The following is a 22,629-nucleotide window of genomic DNA, read 5'->3' on the forward strand; positions in this document are numbered from 1 at the left end:
CTGACAGCACTGCTGGGATAGAAGAAGCATTTCTAATGGTGACTGACCTTGCTAACAACCAAACCAAACCCCACCACCCAGCAGTGCAGCGTGGTGTATGTTAGCCTGAGGTAACAGGGACACTGCTCAAACTTCCTTTCCTAAAAAAACAGACCTATTTTTTGTTGTAGCACCATGTGGTTCATATTTACATTTACTTCCTCAGGCTCAATGAGGTCGGGGAGTGCAGGATCCCCAGCATCAGCCAGGTTTAGCTGAGGGATGACAACAGAAGTGGGGGATGTGTGATAACTGACTGCGTGCTTTGGAGCCATAAAACTCAGGAGCAGGGCAGCTGCTCTGCTGATCTGGCATGAGTAGCAATGGCCAACATCCCCAGAGCCCCAAGCAGGGCTTTCCAGGGCTTATCACCAGACAGCTACCTACCATCATGGTAAAGTAACCACACAAGACAGAGATGATGGCAGAGCTACAGAGGCATCTGAATAAAGAATGCAGTTCAGTTAAAGAACATACATGACAGAGGGGCTGTCATCATCCACGGCTAAACAGGAAACAGCTAAGACTAGCGGAGGCATGGTGACTGCACAGACAAGAGCAAGTCTTCAAACAGTTGCAAAGTCCTCTATATGTGGAAATTAATGTTCTTTCCACATAATGCACATAGCCCTGGGCCCTTCATTAACATAGTTCAAAATAGAAGCAATGTATAAGGCTGAAGTTTAGCTTCTTCGGGGAAGAGGGAACCAGGGTGGACACAAAATACAAGTTCTTCCTTACAGCACAAGCACAGTGTGAACTGAACTGCAGATCAGAATGCAGCAGCTGTTGCAGAGACTGTTCTTTGCATCCCTACTTACGAAACTGTAAACCAAGCACCTGCACAGCAACAAGGAGATTTCACTCTATGCTAAACAGCTGCAACATAAATGAGTGGTTAAGCCTGAAAAAGTGCTGGTGGTGCTTCACAACTTGGCTGATTTCCATCAGCTAAGTCATCCTCCTCTTCTGTATGGTGTTCCACAGAGCACAAGGAAAGAAACGCTACCATCAGGGTTAGCAAAATTAAAGACAAGTGCAGATCTTTAACACTAATTGCCAGGCAACACTGCTAATGCTATAACACTGCACTGCTATGCTATGGAGTGGGAGTTATCAAGTCTTACAGCACTAGTCTTCTGCTTTAGCATGCACGTGATTTTCCTGAGTCACACAAACCTCATGCCTTTCAGGAGTGCTGCTTGGAGCTGGGACCACACTGAGCCATTTTGTAATGAGCTGGTTTAAAAAGTCTTTACTGCAACTAAGAGTTAAGAAAGGACATGTGTCCTGCATGCCAGTCACGGTAGGTGTTGCTTTCCCAGCACAGGAGCTGACAAGGATCCAAGGTACCAGCTACGGAAAAGGAATAGATATAACACACATGACAAGTGACTCTCAGCACCCCCAAAACCTAACAACTACCCAAAAAACCCAACTCTGTTAGGATGGCAGCAGGCTTTTAGGAAAGGCAACACCTCTTACCTCCCCGTGAATGGTAGCTCTTGCTGCAGGCCTTCGAGTTCTGCCACATTCTCAGAATGTCTCTTTACCTTTTAAACACATGGTATAACGCAACACTGGCCCTTCCCTCCATACAGGAACTCCCCTGGAAGTTGTTGGTATCATCATGTTCTGTGTTTCAAAACAAGATGAATCTCTGGGCTACAAATTCAGCATCTACAGCTTTCCCCACCACCACCACATATTGTGCAGTTGTTCATCTTGTTCATTTAGAATGAACAGGGCTGTTTGAGGACTAAAGTTTCCTTTTAAAATGAGGTTTACTTTAGAAGTTCTCAAAATGTATCATGCTTTCAGTCCCAGTGGCCCCTTACTGGACTGCTTCCAAGGACTAAAGCTTACCTACTTTCACTTCTTACTCTAATGACAGATTGAGTATTTTGGTTTCCTTGCAGTGAATTGATTTATGAGAAGAAATCTTTTCCCGTAACACGGCTGACAGCTATACACTGATACTAACACAGAAAAGAAAGTATTAAGAAAACCCACTTCTTCAAAATACCGCATCTGTTTAAGTCTGACACATAAGGCTATCCCTTTTGAAAGGAAGAGGTAAATTTGCTTTCCATATTGGAGGTGGCAGTCTGTAAATGCACCCACGTGTAGACTCACCTGAACATCTGCATTTCTGGGTTCATCACACCCGGTCCACCCAGGGATTTAGCAGGAGCTCCCAACAACATCTGCCTTGCAGTGTCTTACCAGAATGTCTCATCACCAGAACTGCTCAAAGCCCCTTCTCGGAGTGTCCAGCTGTCATTTGCAACAGTGATGAATTTTAAGTACATCAACACAATGTTGACAATAACATCATTTACGCAACTCTGTACTTGGGATGCATTTGCCTTCTGCTCAGACTGCAACTTTTCATTATCATCTGCCTTGCAGCACCTTAAAAGACACAGGAGCAGGAATTCCACAGCAAAGTTTCATATGGCACTTCCCTACAAGATGAAACAAGTCTTGACACATTTGATTCATGAAACTGCTTAAAGTTCAGCTGTAAGCAGAACTAGAGGCGGCTGCTCCGAGATGAGCTAGCAGTAAGAAGTGCTTCCAAAATAAAAGATGGGCAGAAATCATAGGTGGGTTAGTTACAATGACCACTGTTGAGCAAAATCTAAAATGATGACCTAAATGGTCACTGAAGAACCAGAGAACAGCTCTTACATTCCACTTGTCAAGTAACATAAGGGAATTTAGACTGTGCATCAATTGTGAAATCAGGACTATGAACAGACACCAACTGAGCACAAACCTAACACACAGGCTGCCTTATCAGAACAACCTTACCAAAGTGACTGTGTAGTGTAAACCAGGACGCACCTGACCAGCCTGGAGTTCTGAAGTTTACAGTACCACAGAACAAAGAAAGAAAAGCATATTTCAGAATTAGTGCCAGAAAATTTTTGTTTTCCTTCAGACTTACCAGGAGACTACACACCTGTGACCTGGTGTCACAGGATTTGTTTACCCTGGCTGGATATATTGTAGTATTAGTTAATCGATACTGTAAACCAGCGATGATACTACCCCCTGGCTTAAACTTCAGTTGAATCAACTCGCTGTTAGTAGTGCATGGGTTGCTGTTCTAAATCTCAACCTTTGGAGGGGTTCTTTATTAATAACTTACAGACAGGGTAGAATTCTTCAAGATCAGCTAGCAAAACCATCTATATGACTGCATCTTGCTCATCCCACTTTCTAGTTCTCAGCATCCCTTACTCATTTAGCAGGGCTAGTTTGGTTTTTCTTGGTGTAATGGCCTTTTTCAAGAATAAACCCTCTGATGCAAGAGTTCTAGTATTAAATTCAAGTAATTTTAAACTCTTGAAGATCAAAGGAGATCCCATCAGTATCTTGTGCATTTGAGACCAACGGGTAACTTTGGATCTGGTTCAAAGAGAGCCAGACAGAATTTGCATTAGAAAAAAAAAATATTTATTTAGACATCTGTTGCTCTTAAATTACAAAAGTTAAAAAGAGCAGGCAGTGCACCAACACTATTTATTACTTCTAAAGCTGTTTTAAGACGTAAGGTGGCTTCTTCAAGATAAGACAACTCAGCATGATCCAAATTCAACTATCCATTTCTCATATTTCTCAATGTCCGCAGCAGATACAGATTTAGAAACCTTCTTCAAAGCTATTTCAAAGTCTTCCATAGTTGTCGGCATGTGCATATCATCTCGGGAAAGATTTCTTATTTCTTCTGGTGTCAAGCCTTCAATGCGCCTTCTCATAGCCATCAGAGATGCATCTCTAGTAAGGATGCAAGAAAAAAAAGTTACTCAATACAGGATGGTGGCTCAGTTGTTTGAGAGGCTCAGCACAGCATTCCAGTCAAACTGTTGCTTTCAAATAGGTAAAGAATTGTGAACTTTTACAGGATCTTTGAGTGCTTGTAAAACCTACAATACCATGCTATCAGTATTTTTCAATCATGAATTTATCCTCACTGGATCTCTGAACAGCGACTATTCACAGGCAAGGACTAACAGGTTTATCTAATGCCACTGCATGTCTATGATGTAGCTACTGTTTACAGTATCTTCAAACAGGAACAAGACAAAGTAATACTTTCACTCCTGCTACTTATAGAAGGAGTAACTGGAATGTTTTAAACATTTCCTGGTCCAAATAGAAATACCACTTGAAAGAAAAAGAGGTCAACAGTATCTTCCTCCAACCTATAGGTTCATAGCTAAATGTTAAACTACAGAATCTGTTCAGCCTGTAGCTCCTCAAACTTCTAGCCTCAATAAGCATTAAGTGGCTTTACAAGTGTCTTTTCTTGATGCATTAAGTTTGATGGCATTTGGATTTCCAACAGTAACATCCGTAGCAGCAGCTGATGAGCTGCTGAGGTAATTAGTATCTAATACTAACGACCAAAGCTCCCGCTAATTCATTGTTATATAGCTTATAATAAGAAGAAAATGCTACTTATTTAAGTAAAAAAGATGTAAGGGTAATCCTGGAGATATCACAATAGTGTATCATATTGTATTAGTGAGCGAGGAGCCAAAGAGAGAAACTTATACATTGCCTTCTAGAAGGATTCAGAATGATGGTTTCAGCATATTCTGTTCCAGCTCCATCCCTTCCTCCTAAAGGAAACCATAACTGACAGACTTCATGAATTTCACAGAATTATGGAATGGTTAGGGTTGGAAGGGACCTTAAAGATCATCTAGTTTCAACCCCCCTGCCATGGGCAGGAATATCTTCCACTAGACCAGTTTTGCTCAAAGCAACCTCTGCCAGTTTCTCACAAGCCTCACAGTAAAGAACTTCTCAATATCTGATGTCAGTCTCCCCTCCATCAGATTAAAGCCATTGCCCCTTGTCCTGTCACTACATGCTCTTGTAAAAAGTCCCTCTCCAGTTTTCTTGCAGCCCCCCTTTAGGTACTGGAAGGCTGCACTAAGCTCTCCCTGGAGCCTTCTCTTCCCCATGCTGAACCACCCCAAATCTCTCAGCCTGTCTTCATAGGGGAGGTTTGTTTACTAAATAATTGTCAGCAATTAGAATGCATACTACAGTAACGAGAACTTCAGAACAACCCTAAGAAGTTGCCTTGTTAAACTCCATCTCAGTCCAGTATCACAATGATTTGCTGTTATTATCATTTGTGAACAAAGAGCCAGTGATACACTTGGAAGGGAGCATCCCAAAGGCCTTCAACCTTCACAGTACGCTCGAAACAACAATCCAAGATAAGTTCATAATCACATCTACTATGCAATTTAGAGATTTCCTGAGTGTCTTATTATAATAAAGTTTCACCTTCATTTTCCATGGTTACATACTGACTGTTTGGAAATGCACTGTTATCTCTGACTGGTTTTCACTCCAGCTCAGAAAACTTTGGATTTCACCTCCGGTTGTTTAAGGTAGGAGAATAATTTGAGAAAACCAGAGTTCTTGGTTCACTCTTTCTTAAGTTTTGCTCGCGTCACTAGTGAGGACAGTAGCCTACAAGTTTGAACTTTGCTTATATACTGCGAGTCTCAACTACACAAAAGCACTTCTAAATAAGCCGTATGTCTTTTTGTCTCAATGTAAATGAGACAATTATGTCCAACATCTGTTTTCCTGACACAGTTAACAGGTTAATACAAGCACTTTCTTACTAATTTCAATTCATGCACCTCCAAACCACAGTTTGTCTGGATTTCTGGTTGCTGCCACCTCAGTCATCTCTAAGGAGACTTCCACAAATGAAAGACGCAAATATTTCTTTGTGGGTTTCTTTGTGTTTGCTTGCTTTTGTTTTGTTGAGGGGTTTTTTGTTTGGTTGGGTTTTTAAGTTCTGATTCAAAAATAAAAAGCAACAGTGTGTTTAAATATATATTTATACATGAAATTCACTAAAAAACATTACAAGTATGCTGACTTTTAAACAAGTATTGCTACCCAGTATGAAATGAATGACAAAAACCAAACACTGAACAAACCAGAGGACAAAAACTGCAGCTAAAATTTAATGAACAGTAGGCCAAACAAGTTCTCTTTCACATAACATGAGCCTATTAGCACAAACTCCTTTCAAAGCACAACAGCAAGACCAAGCAAAATACCACCACAAATTCATCTCACAGACCTACAAATGAAACAAATCTGCCCAACCCTGGTTCAGAACAACTAACATACCGTTCTTTTCCCAGACACTGTGTAAGGTTTGTTGAGGAAATAGTACTGAGGCTCCAAACTCTTAGTTCAGCCTGAAGCGACCCTGCGGATAGAGCCTTTGGTGGCAGTTTTGCATGCAGGCTACTCGCACTCATCCCTGAATATTGTCCTTTCAGCTGTGCTGACAAGTGTTTGCAGAGCTGTATTAGGAGTCAAGGCAAGAAATGGATCTGTGTTTCAGGAAAGCAATGAGGAGGTGGTTTTAATACAGCACATTTCTCTTATCCTGTTCAAAGTACAGCCCCACAACAGTTGGCACAACTAAGAGCTCAAGCCTTGCACTGCCACATTTCAGTGCTGCTCCCGAAGCCTGAAAGTACAGTTACACAGGTGCTTATTAGATGACAACAGCATCTTAAGAAGTTTCAGTTCTTTGTTCATTACTGCTGTTTCCATAATTTGCCATTGCTCCAACTGTGCCAGTGCAAATCTTCAGATATAAACCAGATGACTGATACTAAGTCCCTCAGGAGATCAGTCCTTTCCTTCCGCTTTCAATTTTTGAAAGCAAAGATTGGGGGAAGGGTTAGAAGGTATTTTCACTAATTTAGGCTACAGAATAGGCCCACAAATGACTGCATGCAAACACAACTGAGGGGAAGGAGCAGAAAACTTAAACCAGACTCGTCACTAAAGCCAACATGCTGAGTACACAGCTCATACTGTCACACAACGCAGTGTACCTTTTCTGTGTCATGAAGGAAGAACATTCCATGTTTTTACTATAGTTACTGTTGCCTCTGCCACTATTGCCTCTTACACATGGATGTTCTGCTGAACTAGTGTAACCTCAGCAGAATGACTTTAACTCTGCAAAACTTAAAGTCTACTATTCTGTGGATGCTCCTCATACAAGGAATTTGGTGTACATGAAAGAACACGAATTTTACCTAAATCATAGTTTGTTTACATTTCCATGTTGTAGCTGCTCTCCATCATTATTATATGAAAATATCAAATGGAAATCTAATTAATGAATGTAGTATTTTACCTTTTAGCCATACACAGAAGACAAGTTACAGTCTGTTTTTATCCAACAACTTTAATCATGTAAATTACTTTACAAACAGTTTTCTTAAGAGAGCTTGTAGCAGTAGTAACACAAATGATGCAATGTTAACATACCTGCATACGTTGGTAATGTCTGCACCCGAGTAACCCTCCATTTTCTCAGCTATATTTGCAAGGTCAACGTCATCAGCCAATTCCAACTCTTGTAGATTTATTCTTAGGAGTTCCTCTCTACCTTTTGCTAATCAAAGAACAGAAAATTGAGTCTGCACGATTTGCTTTCTGAAGAAAAATAATGAACTGCAAAATGATAAGAGGGAGAATGAGAACAAGAACACTGTACTTGCTACAAAGGTAAATGTTCAATGTGTAGATTTAAACTTGTTCTGAATTAATAAATTAATATCATACACGTATAAAATCTTTAAACCAGGTGATCAAATTTAAAGGAATATTGATAAAGTTTAGGTTTTAGTCTTTCCAACCACTTCTCTCCCCAAGTCTTCCTACCTGATGGTAAAGGAATATAAATTCTCTTTTCTAGTCTCCGTCTTAGGGCTTCATCAATATCCCAAGGAAAATTAGTAGCTGCAAGTACCATGACCATCTTGGAAGGATCATCATTTTCAGTAGCCCCTCCAACACCTGCATTGGGGAAAAAAGAAAGCAAGATGTCCATGTTTCACGGCATTTCATGTAGAGATAACAATATCCACAATTCTGTAATATTAAAGCAGCTACTGTAATGCCCTTTAGTGAGTCTAAGCACAACAGAATCACCAAGGGCAACAGAGTTCAGTTTTTCATCTGTATGACAGCCTGCAAGAAAAAATGGAAACTTGGTTTAATTAGGAGCCACCACTCAGGTCAGCAAGGTCCTCCCTATCATGGCAGGAACAGTTTTACAGCAGAGCTGGTTGTATTTCTGCCACTAAAGTATTTGAATTTTCACATCAATGTCCGGTAACAGCATGTGAGGAAAAACAAAATAACCCCCCCAAACCAAAAAAGATGCTTCCCCTCACAGCGTTAACAGCCACACAAAAGCAGCATTACTCCCCTACGTAATTTTTTCACTTCTAATTTTAGGCCAAACACTTCACATACACAGGTGGATTCTTACAAACTGATGAAGTGAACGTGGACTGAATAACAACTTCTCGGAGAGAACACCTCTGTGTTGAAAGTACCGTGAAACTGCTACTATATACAGAAGTTAGTTTCATTAAACCTGCTCCTCTCTGCATTTACTGTTCTTGCTTACAGGACTGGGCCATGGAATAGCCTAGTCTGCCTGAAAATCTGCATACAAAACATCATTTATGAGTGCTCAAGCGAAAGGACTTCTAATAGTTGTTACTAATAAAATTAGGTTATGTACATACTTGAGTTATGAGAAGAGTATTACAGATCTGCTGCTATTTAAAGTCAAACATAAAAGGATATCAACATCAGAGAACCAAATATACAAATCTTCTGACTCATGTAATTGTACCACAAATTACTCCATAGACTAGCACTTTTCAGCTGCCCTTCTCCTTTCTCCTTGCTCACCAGAGTACAAAAAGTATGCCTCTATAGAAACTCTGCAGTGTTGCCTATTTTTAAACTTTGCTGATTTGTGAAACATTAATCAAATAGCTGTAATAATCTGTGTTTTAAAAAGAAAACACTCCCAACCACTACTATAAAAATATAAATAAAAAGGCAATTTTTTAAGTGAAAGAAAGAAAAAAAAGTGATCCAAAATAAGCCAAGTGCAATGATTGCTTTAATTGGAACACAATGCAGTTCTTTTGAGCCACCTTTTCCTTGGTTTTGGAGAAGTGATATGCTAGGTAAAGACTGAGAGGAGCAGTTAATACTTTTTTTTCTTCTGTAGTTTTGAAATCTTTGTTATTCTGGGTCAGTAACATAAGGTTGTTGCTCAGATGCTAAGAGATTGTTAAATAACTGGTATATCTTTTCCTTCCACACTGACAGCTGGAAAAGCGCAGTTTCATCTTTTTACCCCAATTTTATGTAAGGCTTTCAAAGAAATTGCTTCTGAAGAATGAAGTTTTGATTATTTTTCTTCCCCCAAGTTTCCTCCAGTCCAGCACTTCCCAGCGATCAGGTTATTTACCATCCATCTGAACTAGCAGCTCTGCCTTCACACGCCGGCTAGCTTCATGCTCCTCTGAAGTTCCCCTGCGACTACAGATAGAGTCTATCTCATCAATGAAGATAGTTGTTGGGGCATAAAATCGAGCCTAGAGAAAGCAAAAGATAGAGTAGAAACTGAAATAGCAGTCTACTCACATTTAAGAAACAGCAGCACATTCAGAACTGAATAAGTATCAGACAATACCTAACCTTCCCTCTCTGACCACTGCACACAACTACAGAGCAGCTGTGCATTCATTAATACCATTTGAGCAGCATGTTTTTTGGCAAAGTCCTGTAATTGTTCGGGCTATAAACAATGTTTAATAAGCTAAAGGCAGTTTTACAGACATAATAATAACACAGTAAGACTTATAACTGTGACAGTCATCAGTTATTCAAGCAGGAATAACAACTCAAGTTAAAGCTAGGACATCATAATATGGAACATGTCCAAAAAACAGGTTAACTGCAAAATAACTCTAATCTTTCCAAAAAACAAGAGAGGTTAAAGACAAGGATCTGGAAAATAAAAGCTGTTGTCCTACAGCAGTTGAGATGCTGTCCATTATGTATATGCATTTTTGATTGATCATATTAAATGAGTTGATATCATGCCTATCAAACTATGATCTTGTATTTCCTGATTTTTCTGACTACTGTAACTGCAGCTCTGCTGCCCCCTTCAGTACCGGGCACCGTAGCAAACACCACATGCAGACCTGTTAACACATGGAAAAACAGAAAAGACTACATATTCTGAGCCAATTTCAAGTGTTATATGCTCTGAAGACAACTACAGTTTGGAATTCCACCTATTTTAAGAACAAAAAACCCATTCACGACAACCAGCAAAACATACACAGCCTAAGCAGGGTTCTCACCCAGAAAGCAATTAGATTCCACCTTCACTTTCACATTCAAGTATGTTCTACAGCGCTTATCAGCTTATAGTGAGCTACCTCTAATATAAAAAGCTAACCCTGAAAATAAAGATGACCTAATTTTTCCATTTTTATAAAGCTATTTAGGAATAACCAGATCTTGAATGTGGATGGCCAAATCAGAAGGTCCTAAAATGTTTAAAGCTTAGAGAGGTGTTTATGTTATGACTTCTACACCTTAGCTAAGTTTCACTATTCCACAGGTAATTCTACTTCATTATCTCACTATTTATTATTTATGTTCAATCACCATTTCAAACAGTAAACGAACAAGTTTCTCAGATTCTCCTCTGTATTTTGAGGTAAGTGTGGAAGAAGAAACATTGAAAAAAGTAGTCTTGCATTCAGTTGCTACAGCCTTTGCCAGGAGGGTCTTTCCAGTACCAGGAGGACCAACCATCAGAACACCCTATTAGAATAAAAAGAACCACTTTCAGGACAAGAATCAAAACACAATTTCACAGTTTAGCAGTGTAATATTAAAATACTAGATGTAAACTTTCCCATGAAGAGTTATACAAAAGTAAGTAATTAATTGCTATTACAATAATACAATATAGCTGAAGACAGTGTATTTATCCAGCCAATATCTTTATTTTGTTAGTATTATTTACCATAAACTTTGTTACTGAAAAGTGGAAAGAATTTATATAAACTACAGAACACCTGAAATTTCTTGTTCCACCAAGATCAAATCTCAGAATCCTACTTAAGATCACAGGATCAGATTTTTTCATACCTTCCATGGTCTTCTAATTCCCTTAAAAAACTCCGGCATCCACATGGGTAAAACTACAGCTTCCTTAAGCAGCTTTTTGGCTTCTACTAAATCAGCAATGTCATCCCTGGCAAGAAAGAGGAAGTTGTTTGACAGATTCAGACAGGCTGCAAAAGGATCAGTCCGCAACTCAAAACAATATGCAGTTAAACTTACTCTTACATAACAGCTCTTCCATAATTCAGGAAAAAAAGTTGGATTTACTTATGCTCTAGTGTCAAAAGCCTACAGAAACAGATAAAAGCCTACAGCAAAACAGCTGACAGCTGACTAGTAGACTGCAGCTAGACACAAAAGCAATGAGACACAACTCTTTCATGAGGGCATTGCTGCTCTTATTCACAGAAAGAATAAGCAGGATAAGGCAAGTTGTTTAAACTTATGCTAGTTACAGATGATACTTTCTCCTTGTGCCGAGAGGTTGGCTGCCCATGAGACCCGAATGCCAGCTTTTATTGGTATGAGAACAATTTACTGAAGACTGGAAAACAGAGTTGAATTAAAAAGAATTTTTAGAATTCTTTTTCACAGTCACAGAACTATTAATTCTTAGATACCTTATAAGCTGATCTGATTTTCCTGAGGGTTACTCTTAGGGCATTTCACTTATCAGCATTTGCCCAACTAATATTTTGGTTTCAAAACACATCTATATGAAGAATTAGTTTCAAATCTGAACTTGCAATTTAAGATTCAACATGAAAACTGAAACATGTATTTACATGTTAAAGTGAAATACATGTCAGCTGCATGCATTAACAAGTTGTTTGTGGGATTGTTCAAGGCTGGGGTTTTTTTTTAAGCCTATTTCATTTTCCAGAAGATCTTTGATCGTTTAATCCTCACAAAAATCACCTAAGCTTGGAAACATTTGGAACACAAACAAACCTTTGTATAAGGTTAAATATTTAACACATTTATGTAAAGGTACTGGCACATGATTCTATGATTTTATCCTGGCAGTCACAGCATGTCCAACAAGATTTCAAAGGGTTCCTATACTGACATAACTTCTTTGTTAATTGGTTTACTATCTTGGTATGCTCCTGGGTAGCAAAACAGGTTTTTAAACAAAGAGACACTGGCAGATACTAGAATCTTCTACATTGCAGAAGACTATCTAAAAAATCCATTTTAGGACTCTTAGAAAAGTCTGAGAAGCTTTGAGCACTCAGGCTAGGCTTTGAGCAACCTGATCTAGGGAAAGATGTCCTTGGCTGTGGCATGGGGTTGAACCAGCTGGTCTTCAAAGGCCCCCTCCAGCCCAAACTATTCTATGAATCTACGGGTGGAAAAAAAACTGTTCTAAAAATATTCAGCTACACAAGAAGTTTAGTTGCCTATTTAATCAATAAAGAAAACCTGTAGGTACTTTTGATGCATAAGTATATGCTAAAATACTTTAGTCTTGTCATATTACATAAGAGGAAAAAGAAACAACTCAGAAAGACTTGCAGCAGTATTCAAACTTACCATCGAATGTTGGGATTCTGAGAAATGATATCTCTTTCCAAAGCTTCTACTAAATCTTTATCATATCCAGTACTATCAAATTTCTTTGGCTCAGCTTCTGAAACCTCTGATGCAGATTTGTTCTACATATAAAAGATATAACATAAGCACATAACAATGGTTATGCTACTAACTGATTTTTATACAAGTCCACAACAGCATCATACTTCTAGAAGGCAGCAACATAAACCAGCATGAAAATTACGAAGCATCCATATTCCTGGTGCACTGCAGGATCTATGTGGTTCTCACAGACTTCTGTACTGCCCTCATCCCATTCCCTTCTCCAGGAAGGAAATGCCAGCATATTGTACTGATGCAGTTCCTTTGCTTTAGCAGATAATCAAAACTGCATACACCTATCACAATATAACAGTGTTTCTTCCAGAGGAATCAAAAACTTTGAGACAGCTGGGTAGGTGGAATTACACGTAAGGCTAGATCAGAAAGTGTCATACTAAGCTAGAGTATCTCAAATCCTCTAAGTGTCATAAACATATGCCATATATATGAGAGACCAAAAAAATTAAGCAGTACTTCCATATGAAGGATAAGAAAAGGTGGTCTGTAGAAAGACCACAGAAGTAAAAAAAGAGCTAATTAACTGATACAGCAGGAAAGCAGAAGAAGCTACACAGTTGAAAGGGCTCAAACAGCAGAGACCACACAACTGAAAAGAAATAAAGTGCAATAGACATACTGCACTTTTTATACATTTAACTTGTGTTAAGCAAGCACTTGTGTTGATAGAACAACTGTAAGAAAGAAAAAAAGACCTATCCTGTCTCTGTGTGGTTTTATCCATAGTGAGAGAGGATTATCACTCAAAGACAATGTAATTTAGCTGCTAATAAAAAATAGTAGCTTACATCACTAAATAATTCCACCCTTGTAGTTTATACTACTTTCACAGGCCATGACGTCTTGCCACAACATAAGGTGGATGAAGCTATCAAACTGTTACATGAATATTTGATTTATCCAGACTCTGGAAAGCTATGAGTTTAGTGTCTTCAGTATGACCTGTTACTCTGGTCAGCTAAATTTATGCAGACCAGAGCACAAGCAAAACTTAAAGCACTCTGACTGCATAGATCATTCCCTCTCATGAAGTATGTTGGGATTCAGTTTGTTTTAAACTGAGGAGTCTGGAGCTAATAGCAGATATCAACCAAAAAAATAAGAAAAGGCATCCCTTTTAAGATTAAATAGATCTTGAAATACTTTGGAAAAGGCAAGTCAGTGTCAGTCTAAAATATATAAAAGCAAGGACATCCCATTTGAACAAGCTCCATCAGGTTCTGTTTCAATAATTCAGATGTATACTATATCCAAGTTGCAGTAAACAAGCCCACATTTACCAGATCACTTCCTCCACAAGAAGGTTTAGTTTGGTTTTTTCAGGGTTTGGTTGTTTGGGAATTTTGGTGGGGTTTTTTTTGTTTGATTGGTTGGGGTTTTTTGGGGTTTGTTTGTTTTTACTTAATCTGTAACTAAGACTGTCCATAAAGCCAAGATACCTTACAAAGTGCAATTCAAATCAGCATGCTAATTGAACAGAAGAAACATTTATAGGCATCTAATTTTATAATACATTCAATATTAAGAAAACAAGACTGAGTTTCTCAACTTCATGAAGTTATTTGCAAGTTTACCTTTTCCTCTTTTCCTTTATTTTGCTGATCCTTTTTTTCCCGGCCGCGAACTGCCTTCCCTTTATCATTGGGATTTCGAGACGATGGACGGTGAGGGCCTCTGACAGCTGCACTCACACGATTATTGTGACCTCTGCAATCACTGCACGGAACAGATTGACGTTTTCTAGGTCCTGGCGAAGGTCTAATTAGTTAACATATGAAAAAAGCCTCAGTGTAAAGTCACTCATGAGCACTACATAACCAAATCAAGGCTACAAACTGAAAAGCCATTTTGCTCAAAATAAAAATCTGTATGTCAGAAACAAGACAGACATTTTCAGATAGTCACTGAAAATCCACTTTTCCTTTCCCACAAGCTCAGGGCTCATCAGCTTAAAACAAGCTCCTTGCTTTGTATATTTCATAAATAAAAGTAATCCTAGCATTATGGATCACTCAAGATATATCAGGATCCAGTACGTTCATAAAAGCTGTCTTTAACTGACTCACAGCAGCAAGTTTGTCACTACTGTACGTCTCTCTTCAGCGTGAAATGCATATTAGCCAACATGAATATGCTAATGGATAAGATCCTATGTGTTAAGGTCTTTTCACTCTCCAAATGGAACATCTACCAACCTATATTTTTACTTATGAACACGCAGGCATCTCTGAATTCCACCACAAAGGTCAAAATAAAAGAATAGCGTGATTACACATCTAATTTCCACCTACATTTGAGTCCTGCTATCTCAGTACAGGAATTTACTGAGGTTATTCCAATGCAACATGGCCTAAGTTTTCACCATGGCTTTTTCGTATTATCACAACTCAATACTTCACCAGATGGCAACTTAAATGAAACAGGAACAGTTCTCTCAAGTCTTTCCCATTTTAGAAACAAAAGTTTGCGTATCTCTTCTCTAGAATGCTTCAAAACATTAGGAGGGTTCTACCTCTCAGACTCTATTCTTCAGAAGGTTTGAATGAAATTGGGTAACAGTGTTCCTAGTTATTAAATGAGATCGACAGGAACAGTGTGATCACACAAGAACCATTTCTTTCAGAAGTCAGACTTAAAATAAATTAATTAAAAAAAGAATGTAAAAATGTATCCATAAAGACTGAAGTTATACATCTATGAGAAATAGCTTGTAAGTTCAAAGCCTCAAAGAACAGCTAAGCTCATCTAATAGTCACTTGCTGTCAAAATGCACAGTTCATGTCTGCTTTGCATGCACTCCTGTTCCCTCCTTCAAGATACTGCAGGCATGTGTTAGAACCTGCAATTAACCAGTTCAGATAGTTAATCTCAGGGAAGTGGGGGTGTGGGAAACAAACACTAGCCCCACAAAACAATGTCTTTTTTTTGCTCGTTTAGCATTCCAAAACAGCTAATCAACACCAGCAAAGATGAAAGTAAAAAAAAAAACCCAACCAAAAAAAACCACCTCAGGCAACTATGGAGGGTAAGACTGTCCTTCAGCAGCAGCTGCATTGTCAAACCACACCACAAGGCCTTGGTTTCACAGATACTAACCCAGCATTATTCTGAAATAACCAGGCTTGCCTGAAGCTGCTTGTTCCTAGCCCTCCCCTTGAGCTTATGTAGCCTAACTGATCAGCTCATGAAGGAGAGCAGGGAACCAAGTTGCTACACAAAGGAACTGAGCTTGGACACTTCTAGATTTTATGTTATTCTGATAACATGTCTTCATCCTTTTTGTATCAGCTACATGCAGAATCATTTTCAAGTTGGTAAAAAGACTAATACAAGAATAGATTTGAGCTGCCACAGAATGACAAGTTTATCTAAAGTCAGGGAAAAACAAAACAATCACCTCCCCCCTGCCCCAAAAAAAAAAAAAAAAAAAAAAAATAAAATGGGAAAGAGCAAACGAGTAGCCAAACAAAACCCCTTTCCCAAACTAAAATGCCTCCACTCCCCCCCCAAAAAAAATAAACAAGCACCAAACTTGACATTACTCAAGCGTATACAAGATAAAAGCCCCAGAATGTTCTGAAGCAGACTGCCTCAAAATGACATTTCCTTGACCACAAACGGTGGCAAGCTGCTGGTGTGTTACACATCTAAGTTCTACAACAAAAATTACATAAGGACAGGCCAAAGTCAATGCTCACTTTGCCCAGATAAATGTTAATTTAGGTCTTCAAGTTTCCTCTTACCTACGTTCAGCAGGTACTGGCAAAGACCAGACTTCTGCCTCATGAGCTGGTAATTCTTGTTGTGAAGCTTTCAGTGGTGTACTGTCTAGTTTAAAACTCTCTAGTGTTTTCATTATATCTTTTACATGCTTAGCTTCCACACTTATCTCTTGCCAAACCTGATTAGAAAAAAAAAAAAAAAAAAAGTGGATTAAGCACATTGCAAGTAAGTTTATGAGTCTTGATTTCAAGCCCATGTAATGCCTGGACGGATTTCATAAAGTTTCACAAGCTACCAGATCCTACTTTAGTAGACAAGAATAACACACATCAGATATCAATAACTTTTTTCTGTTTTCCACAGCACATTTAAAGAATAAACAAATTTGGATTTTGGATTTAACACCTAAGAGACTTTCAGCAAATTCTGCATATTAAACAAGTATGACAGAAAAGAACACAACCTTGTAAAAATGGTGGTTTGTGTTTAAGATAAATTAACATGGTGACCACAACTCAGTTTCTATTAAGCATCTAAGTCACACTACTGAAACACTGAGAAGGAAAGATGACTATTCAAAATGATACCAGCCTACAAAACTTCAGCATAACAGGGGCACTCATCATCAGGAAGCTGACAAGCCAGGCAGTGCACTGGATCCCCAGGACTGTGCTCTATTGCCTGTTTTGTCATTGTCAGAGCAAGAAGTCATAAAGATTGCTTAAGTAAGTCTACAAAATAACACGGAAAAACACTTACATATAACAGCACTACAGTTTATCAGAGAACAGTGCGAGTATCTTTCTACTTTACCATGACAGGCAATTTTTGCTACTTTAATGCCTCAAAATATTCCAGAAAAATATTATTTACCTGTTGCCATTTCTGCTGCAGATATGTATCTCTGACAGAGTAGAGATACTTATTCATTTGGTCAAGAACTCCCTGGTAGTAGACCATTGCAGAGTCGTAATTTCCCAGTAAGGCATATTCACGGGCCAGCTTTACATTCTCACTGATCATAGCCATGCTCATGTTCAACATGAAGCTGAAAAAACAGGAAATATTAAGGAAAAAATTAATAATCCCAGGATCAGAACACATTTTTTTAACTATTACCTCATTTGGCATTATCAAAATAAAGAAGCTGGAAAGATACTGCTTAGAAAAAAGTCCTAGAATAAATGCAATTCATATGAAAAGATAATTGTTTCTCTGTTACTAGAAATTCAAATCTTCACTTCCTAAAATTGTTTCACACAATGAAGATCCTGTTGGAAAGCACAGATAAGATATGCAGATTTAAATGTACCATTGCAAACCACAACTGCATACTCTCCTTCCCTCTTTATTCTATTCTAAGATAGATGGCTATTTTACTGTTAGCACTACACCGTTCATACTATAGTGGCCTGCAGTTTAAAAAACCAACAATCAAACAATAAACCAAAGCCCATCTCCAATATGAATTAAGTTTTGGTTGGTTTTTTCTTGCCTTAACATTCCATGCATGTAAGTTTAACAGCCTGATTTTGCCTTGTGAGCACTATTTTTCCATTTGTTTGACTTTACAATTCTTCAGTTTTATTTAATATTTCTTTGAAAGAAATACCCACCTTCCATGCCCAGCTTGAACCTTCCTATTACCTTCATTTTTACACTTAAAAAGAAACTCTTGAAAAACACTGAGGCTGCTAAGTTATCACTGAAAAGTAAGAAAAGGCTATAACTGAACACTGAGTGCGTAGGTACCCACTTTATTTAGCATACTGTTCAAACCATGCTACTTTTCCCTACCAGTGGTTTAGTTGGCTTTGGTTTGTTTGGTTTTTTTTATGGAGCAAGCATCATGAACTGCAACCACTTCCACTCTGCAGCACTAGCAGAAGCAGACCTTTTCAGTTAGAATAGCTCAGAATTATTATTTATAAAAATACAGTATTATTTGTATAAATACACAATTGCCAGTCACCACTGCCCATACAGCAATCAGCCTATGTTCTTATTCGTTACTTACACATCCCACCCCCTTCCTTCCCCAAGATACCTGCACTGTGTCCACTCTTCCTGTCTCTTGCACATCCAGAGTTTCCCCACTCTCCTAATCTCCCAGAACCAAGCACAGAAAACATTAAAATAAGCACAGAAAACATGCTTGCAAGAGAATCACCTTGCTCTCATTCTGGTACCTGTACCTACTACCAGTAACAAGCAATTGCAGAAAAGCAATTACGGCTAAGCCCTGGGATGAAGCATACTTGACACAGATCAACTATTTAAAGAATGTAAGAGGTACTAAACTCACATGCGCAATAAACAGGCTGAAGACTCAATACATTTCAAGACCAGGTCAGGGTCAAATTCAGATGAAGTATCGAAGGTTTCAGAAGCTACACCTTGCGCACACCAGACAAGCTACCGTTGCAAAGAGGGGCTGCTAAGTACAAGTCAAACATTTTATACCTTCCACTGCTTTTTCTATGCCCTTCCCAAGTAGCTTTATGCATGGACAGACAGCTGATCCGTTCCTGAGCCAACATTCTCTTCTTTCTGCTTCTTTCCTCTTTCTTCTCCTATCTCCCCTCGAGCAGATAGCTGCTGTGAAAAGTTTCAGCCCAAACAGCAGAACTCTAGCAGCAAAGGAGCTGAAGACATGCCTTTGACAGCCCACACCCATGCTCAGAGAAGGGACCTGTGGGGTTGACTCTGTGAAATCTGCTACCCTAAGAACCTACACTATATAATCTCACTCTAGCCAGAGGCTGGCTGAGCTGGCTGTGATAACTACAAGCTGACACAGTTAATGTGACCAGAAACTACAAAGACTGCCATAACCCAGGCTAATTAGGCTTTGGAGGCACAGTTTGACTTTGGAGCCTTGCTGGTTTTTACCTCGGGAGAAAAAAGCCTGAAGGTGTTTGTCAACTGCTGTATGGATCATCACACAGATATTACCAAAGTTTTCTGTGCTATATTTAGGAGCAAGCTTTTCCACTCCTGCTCATCCTACCAGATACACCTGTTTGCCTGTCCTGAGAATTCAAACCGATGACTAACACCGCTGAAACCACAAGTTGAGCAAGATACTAATAAACCTTTTAAAAATTAAGTAACAGCAAGTTACTAAAGCCAAACTAGACTGTCAAACACAGAGAGAAGTCACAGATAACTATTCTTCCCCCCACACACACTGAATGTTGTAGAGCAATCCAAGCAGAGCAGCAATTCTGCTTAAATATTGGGATGTAGGGGAAGAAGCTTGAAAGAGTACTTTTCACCTGGAAATGTGAAAATAGCAATAATAAAGCAACAGACAGAAGACAGAGAGAAGAAGGACAGAAAGGAGAAACAGACATATAAGAAGAACGAGCTAACATCTCATATGTGGAGGGGGGAGAAGGCGATCACTTAAGGTTATAATGCTTCCAACATAATCAAAAGCAGTAGTTTCAATTGAATCACCAAAGGAATCTACCAGTTTAATCTGTGGTACTGAAAATGCAAGAGAATTCAGTGCAAACTAGAAAACAAATTTAATTTGGTGCTTCATGTTGAGTCATAAGAGCAGAAGATGTTGAAGTGGCTTCTGAATACAAGGCTCTTGTGTACAAGTGGGGCAGAAAAAGCTGCTGACTGCTTATGTCTGGACATGCCACTGCCGCTACCACTTGAATACTGGCAGTGTTAGAGCTGATGCAGTAATGCACGCCTGTAGCCTTACTGCACCTGTAACTGAAGATGCTGAAGCAGTTTTAAGATGGAGGAAAAATGGAGTTAAGAGTACTTATCTGAACCCAGATTAAAGTTTGCAGCAGAAAGTCACACTGTGACAACTCAGGGTGGCGAGACACGTGGGACAGAAGTGAGTACGCACAGATCCAAAGTTAAACCAGACCTGAAGGAATTTAAAAACCAAAAACCCGAAGCAATATACAACTAATCCTGCACCTAAGTATTTACAAATAGCTACTATTATTGCATAACAGGATATCAAAGCAGCAAGGCTGCACGTATCAGCCATGACCTTTCCATGAATCATGCCCAGTGAAGTTATCTGTGTTCCACAGCCACTGAAATAGTAAGGAGCTCGTAAGGCTTACAGTGCACAGGATATAAGGAAAATAACCTAAGTACTTTTGTCTTGCAAGTTTACTTCTACACTGTGTACAAACACACATGCTTCGCAGTAAGAATACTTTCTACACTAGTTGTCAGTATATGCGGTTCCCTGAAATTAACACAGCAGAAATCCATCAAATTAACACACTTCTAGTAACAGAATACATTTCCTCATTTGCTGCAAGCACCTAAAATACTTCTAGAGTTTGGAGCAGCTCAAAGTAGTGGGGCCTGAAACCTAACAAAAATTCAAGATACCTAAAACTTTTCAGAATGAGTGTTTAGAACTTATTTTTGTATTTTATTTTAAACATAACAGCCTGACCATCATCAGGAAAACATCATGTGTTCCACAATGACTCTAAGGAGTTATCATAAGGAATGACTGTAGGTAATTTCTGCTTATATTCATACATTAGAATGTGGGAAGGTGTAACTGAACACAGCGCCAATCCTGTTTCACAAAGAAACCCCCTGCAACTTTAAAAAAAAATAAGAGATTGATGTTGGGATGCAGATGTTGAGAGGGCAGACTGAAGTTGAGGTCCAGCAGTTACTACAGGGTACCCAGCAGCTACCCTTCTGACTAAGAGAACAGCAACCGCCATACAAGGAAAACACCTCTAAAGTTCTCTCAGCAAACCAGAAGAGAAAAAACAACATAAAAACCCCACCCAAGTAATATTTTTCAGGAATCAGTTTGTGCTGGTGTCACAGTGGCTTGACATCATCTCTGAGCTCCCTTCCACCTTTAACAGTCTTCTTCATAACATCCACTCCTAGCAACATTTGGTGTCAACAAGTGATTGTGTTAATTACTTGGGAAATAGAAGAGCTGCCAGACTTACTGGATATGAAACAAACTGGTTCTCATCCACTCGTATTCAACAGTAGTGAAAAAACAAACACCAGGAACAACAGATACAAGCATATCTAGCTGCTTATTGAAGAAAAAATTAATTAAAAAAACAGTACAGAGATACACTATTGTATTAGCACAACATCGCCTTGAAAACATAAAATCTGCTGGCAGATTCTAAGCCGAAAGACTTAAAAAAAAGAAAAAAAAAAAGTATATTACTTACTCCCCATTTCACAAGGGCTGGAAATCTCTCAGAAGGTCAGTGTTAAATTAACAAGTGTCTCAGAAAATTTAGAAGGGTCCGCGGCAGAATGGGGACCTAGAACTGATGTCTACACTGCTTCTCTCTGTTCGGAGAGAAAACTTGACTATGTGCCAAAAGTTTACTCCCTTAAAGGAAAATAAAGAGGCGGAGGGTGAAAGGAGAAGCACGAACCGCAGCTCAGCGTCCGAGCCGGACCCGCAGTGCAATGGCAGAGCAGCCCACCCAGCAGGGCAGGGAGCTGAGCGGCCATGCACCTGCAGCCACCCGCGCCTCCATGAACTTTGGGGAATCCGCGGCGACATCCCGCGAGGCTCCGAGCACGCGTGAGCTCCAGGAAAGACTTAAGACCGACGAGGCCGGTGTTAATAGTCACGGGTGTCGCGACAATGACCGTGGCGACTCACTCCTCAAAGCAGCTCCCAGCCCCTGGGTCGCAGGACGAGGGAGCCGGAACCCTCCTCCCGCCCGCCCGGGGGGAGCGTTCCCTCAGGGCTCTCCATGCCACCCGGAGCGCGGGCGTCGCTCCTCGCCTCAGACCGGCGGACGGGAAACAGGGATAGACACCCCCCCCCAACAGCGGTCGCAAGTGGTACGTGCGGGAGGAGGACAGCCCAGTTGCCATGAGGAGGGAAGATACCACAACGTTTCATCGCTCACTTACTCCTCTGCAGAGCTCGGCCCCACCGCAGCAGCAGCAGCTCCCAGCAGCCACAACCTCTTCGCTCCTCACTCCTTCCTCCTCCTGCCGCTGCAGCAGCGCTAACTCCACCCCCGACCTCACCACCTCCTCCCGCCGCCGCCGGCAGTTTGAAGGCAAATCCGGCTGCGTCACTTCCAGCCTGGGCAGACGGCTAAGGCGGGCTATGTGGGGAGTCGGTAGGAAGGGAAGGTCCAACCAGCCACGGCGGCGACACACTGGCGTGTGTTTTAG

General features: G+C 39.8%; 1 protein-coding gene across 7 annotated transcripts; it reads right to left on the reverse strand.

Moving 5' to 3' along the window:
* Window positions 1-3,487: 3,487 nt before the first annotated feature.
* KATNA1 (katanin catalytic subunit A1) lies at window positions 3,488-22,466 on the reverse strand. 7 transcript variants are annotated; one of them, XR_013956589.1, is made up of 12 exons: window positions 18,500-18,721; window positions 17,326-17,500; window positions 16,473-16,630; window positions 14,304-14,487; window positions 12,610-12,731; window positions 11,098-11,203; window positions 10,609-10,767; window positions 9,395-9,521; window positions 7,780-7,914; window positions 7,384-7,510; window positions 6,220-6,398; window positions 3,698-3,825 (listed from the first exon to the last, which is right to left on the reverse strand). XR_013956589.1 is itself a non-coding variant. In XM_080615378.1 (11 exons), the coding sequence occupies exons 2-11, from the start codon at window positions 17,494-17,496 to the stop codon at window positions 3,627-3,629; spliced, it is 1,488 nt and encodes a 495-aa protein (XP_080471504.1). In that variant the 5' UTR covers window positions 17,497-17,500; window positions 22,360-22,466; the 3' UTR covers window positions 3,488-3,626. The 7 variants fall into 7 exon arrangements, 4 of the variants coding, with proteins under 4 accessions (XP_080471504.1, XP_080471506.1, XP_080471505.1 ...); XR_013956590.1 differs by having other exon boundaries at window positions 6,220-6,428; XM_080615378.1 differs by lacking the exons at window positions 6,220-6,398; window positions 18,500-18,721 and adding an exon at window positions 22,360-22,466 and having other exon boundaries at window positions 3,488-3,825.
* Between the last annotated feature and the right edge of the window lie 163 nt (window positions 22,467-22,629).

The sequence above is a fragment of the Psittacula echo genome (assembly GCF_963264785.1).
Source record: "Psittacula echo genome assembly, chromosome: 4".
In the NCBI taxonomy this organism is placed as follows: domain Eukaryota; kingdom Metazoa; phylum Chordata; class Aves; order Psittaciformes; family Psittacidae; genus Psittacula; species Psittacula echo.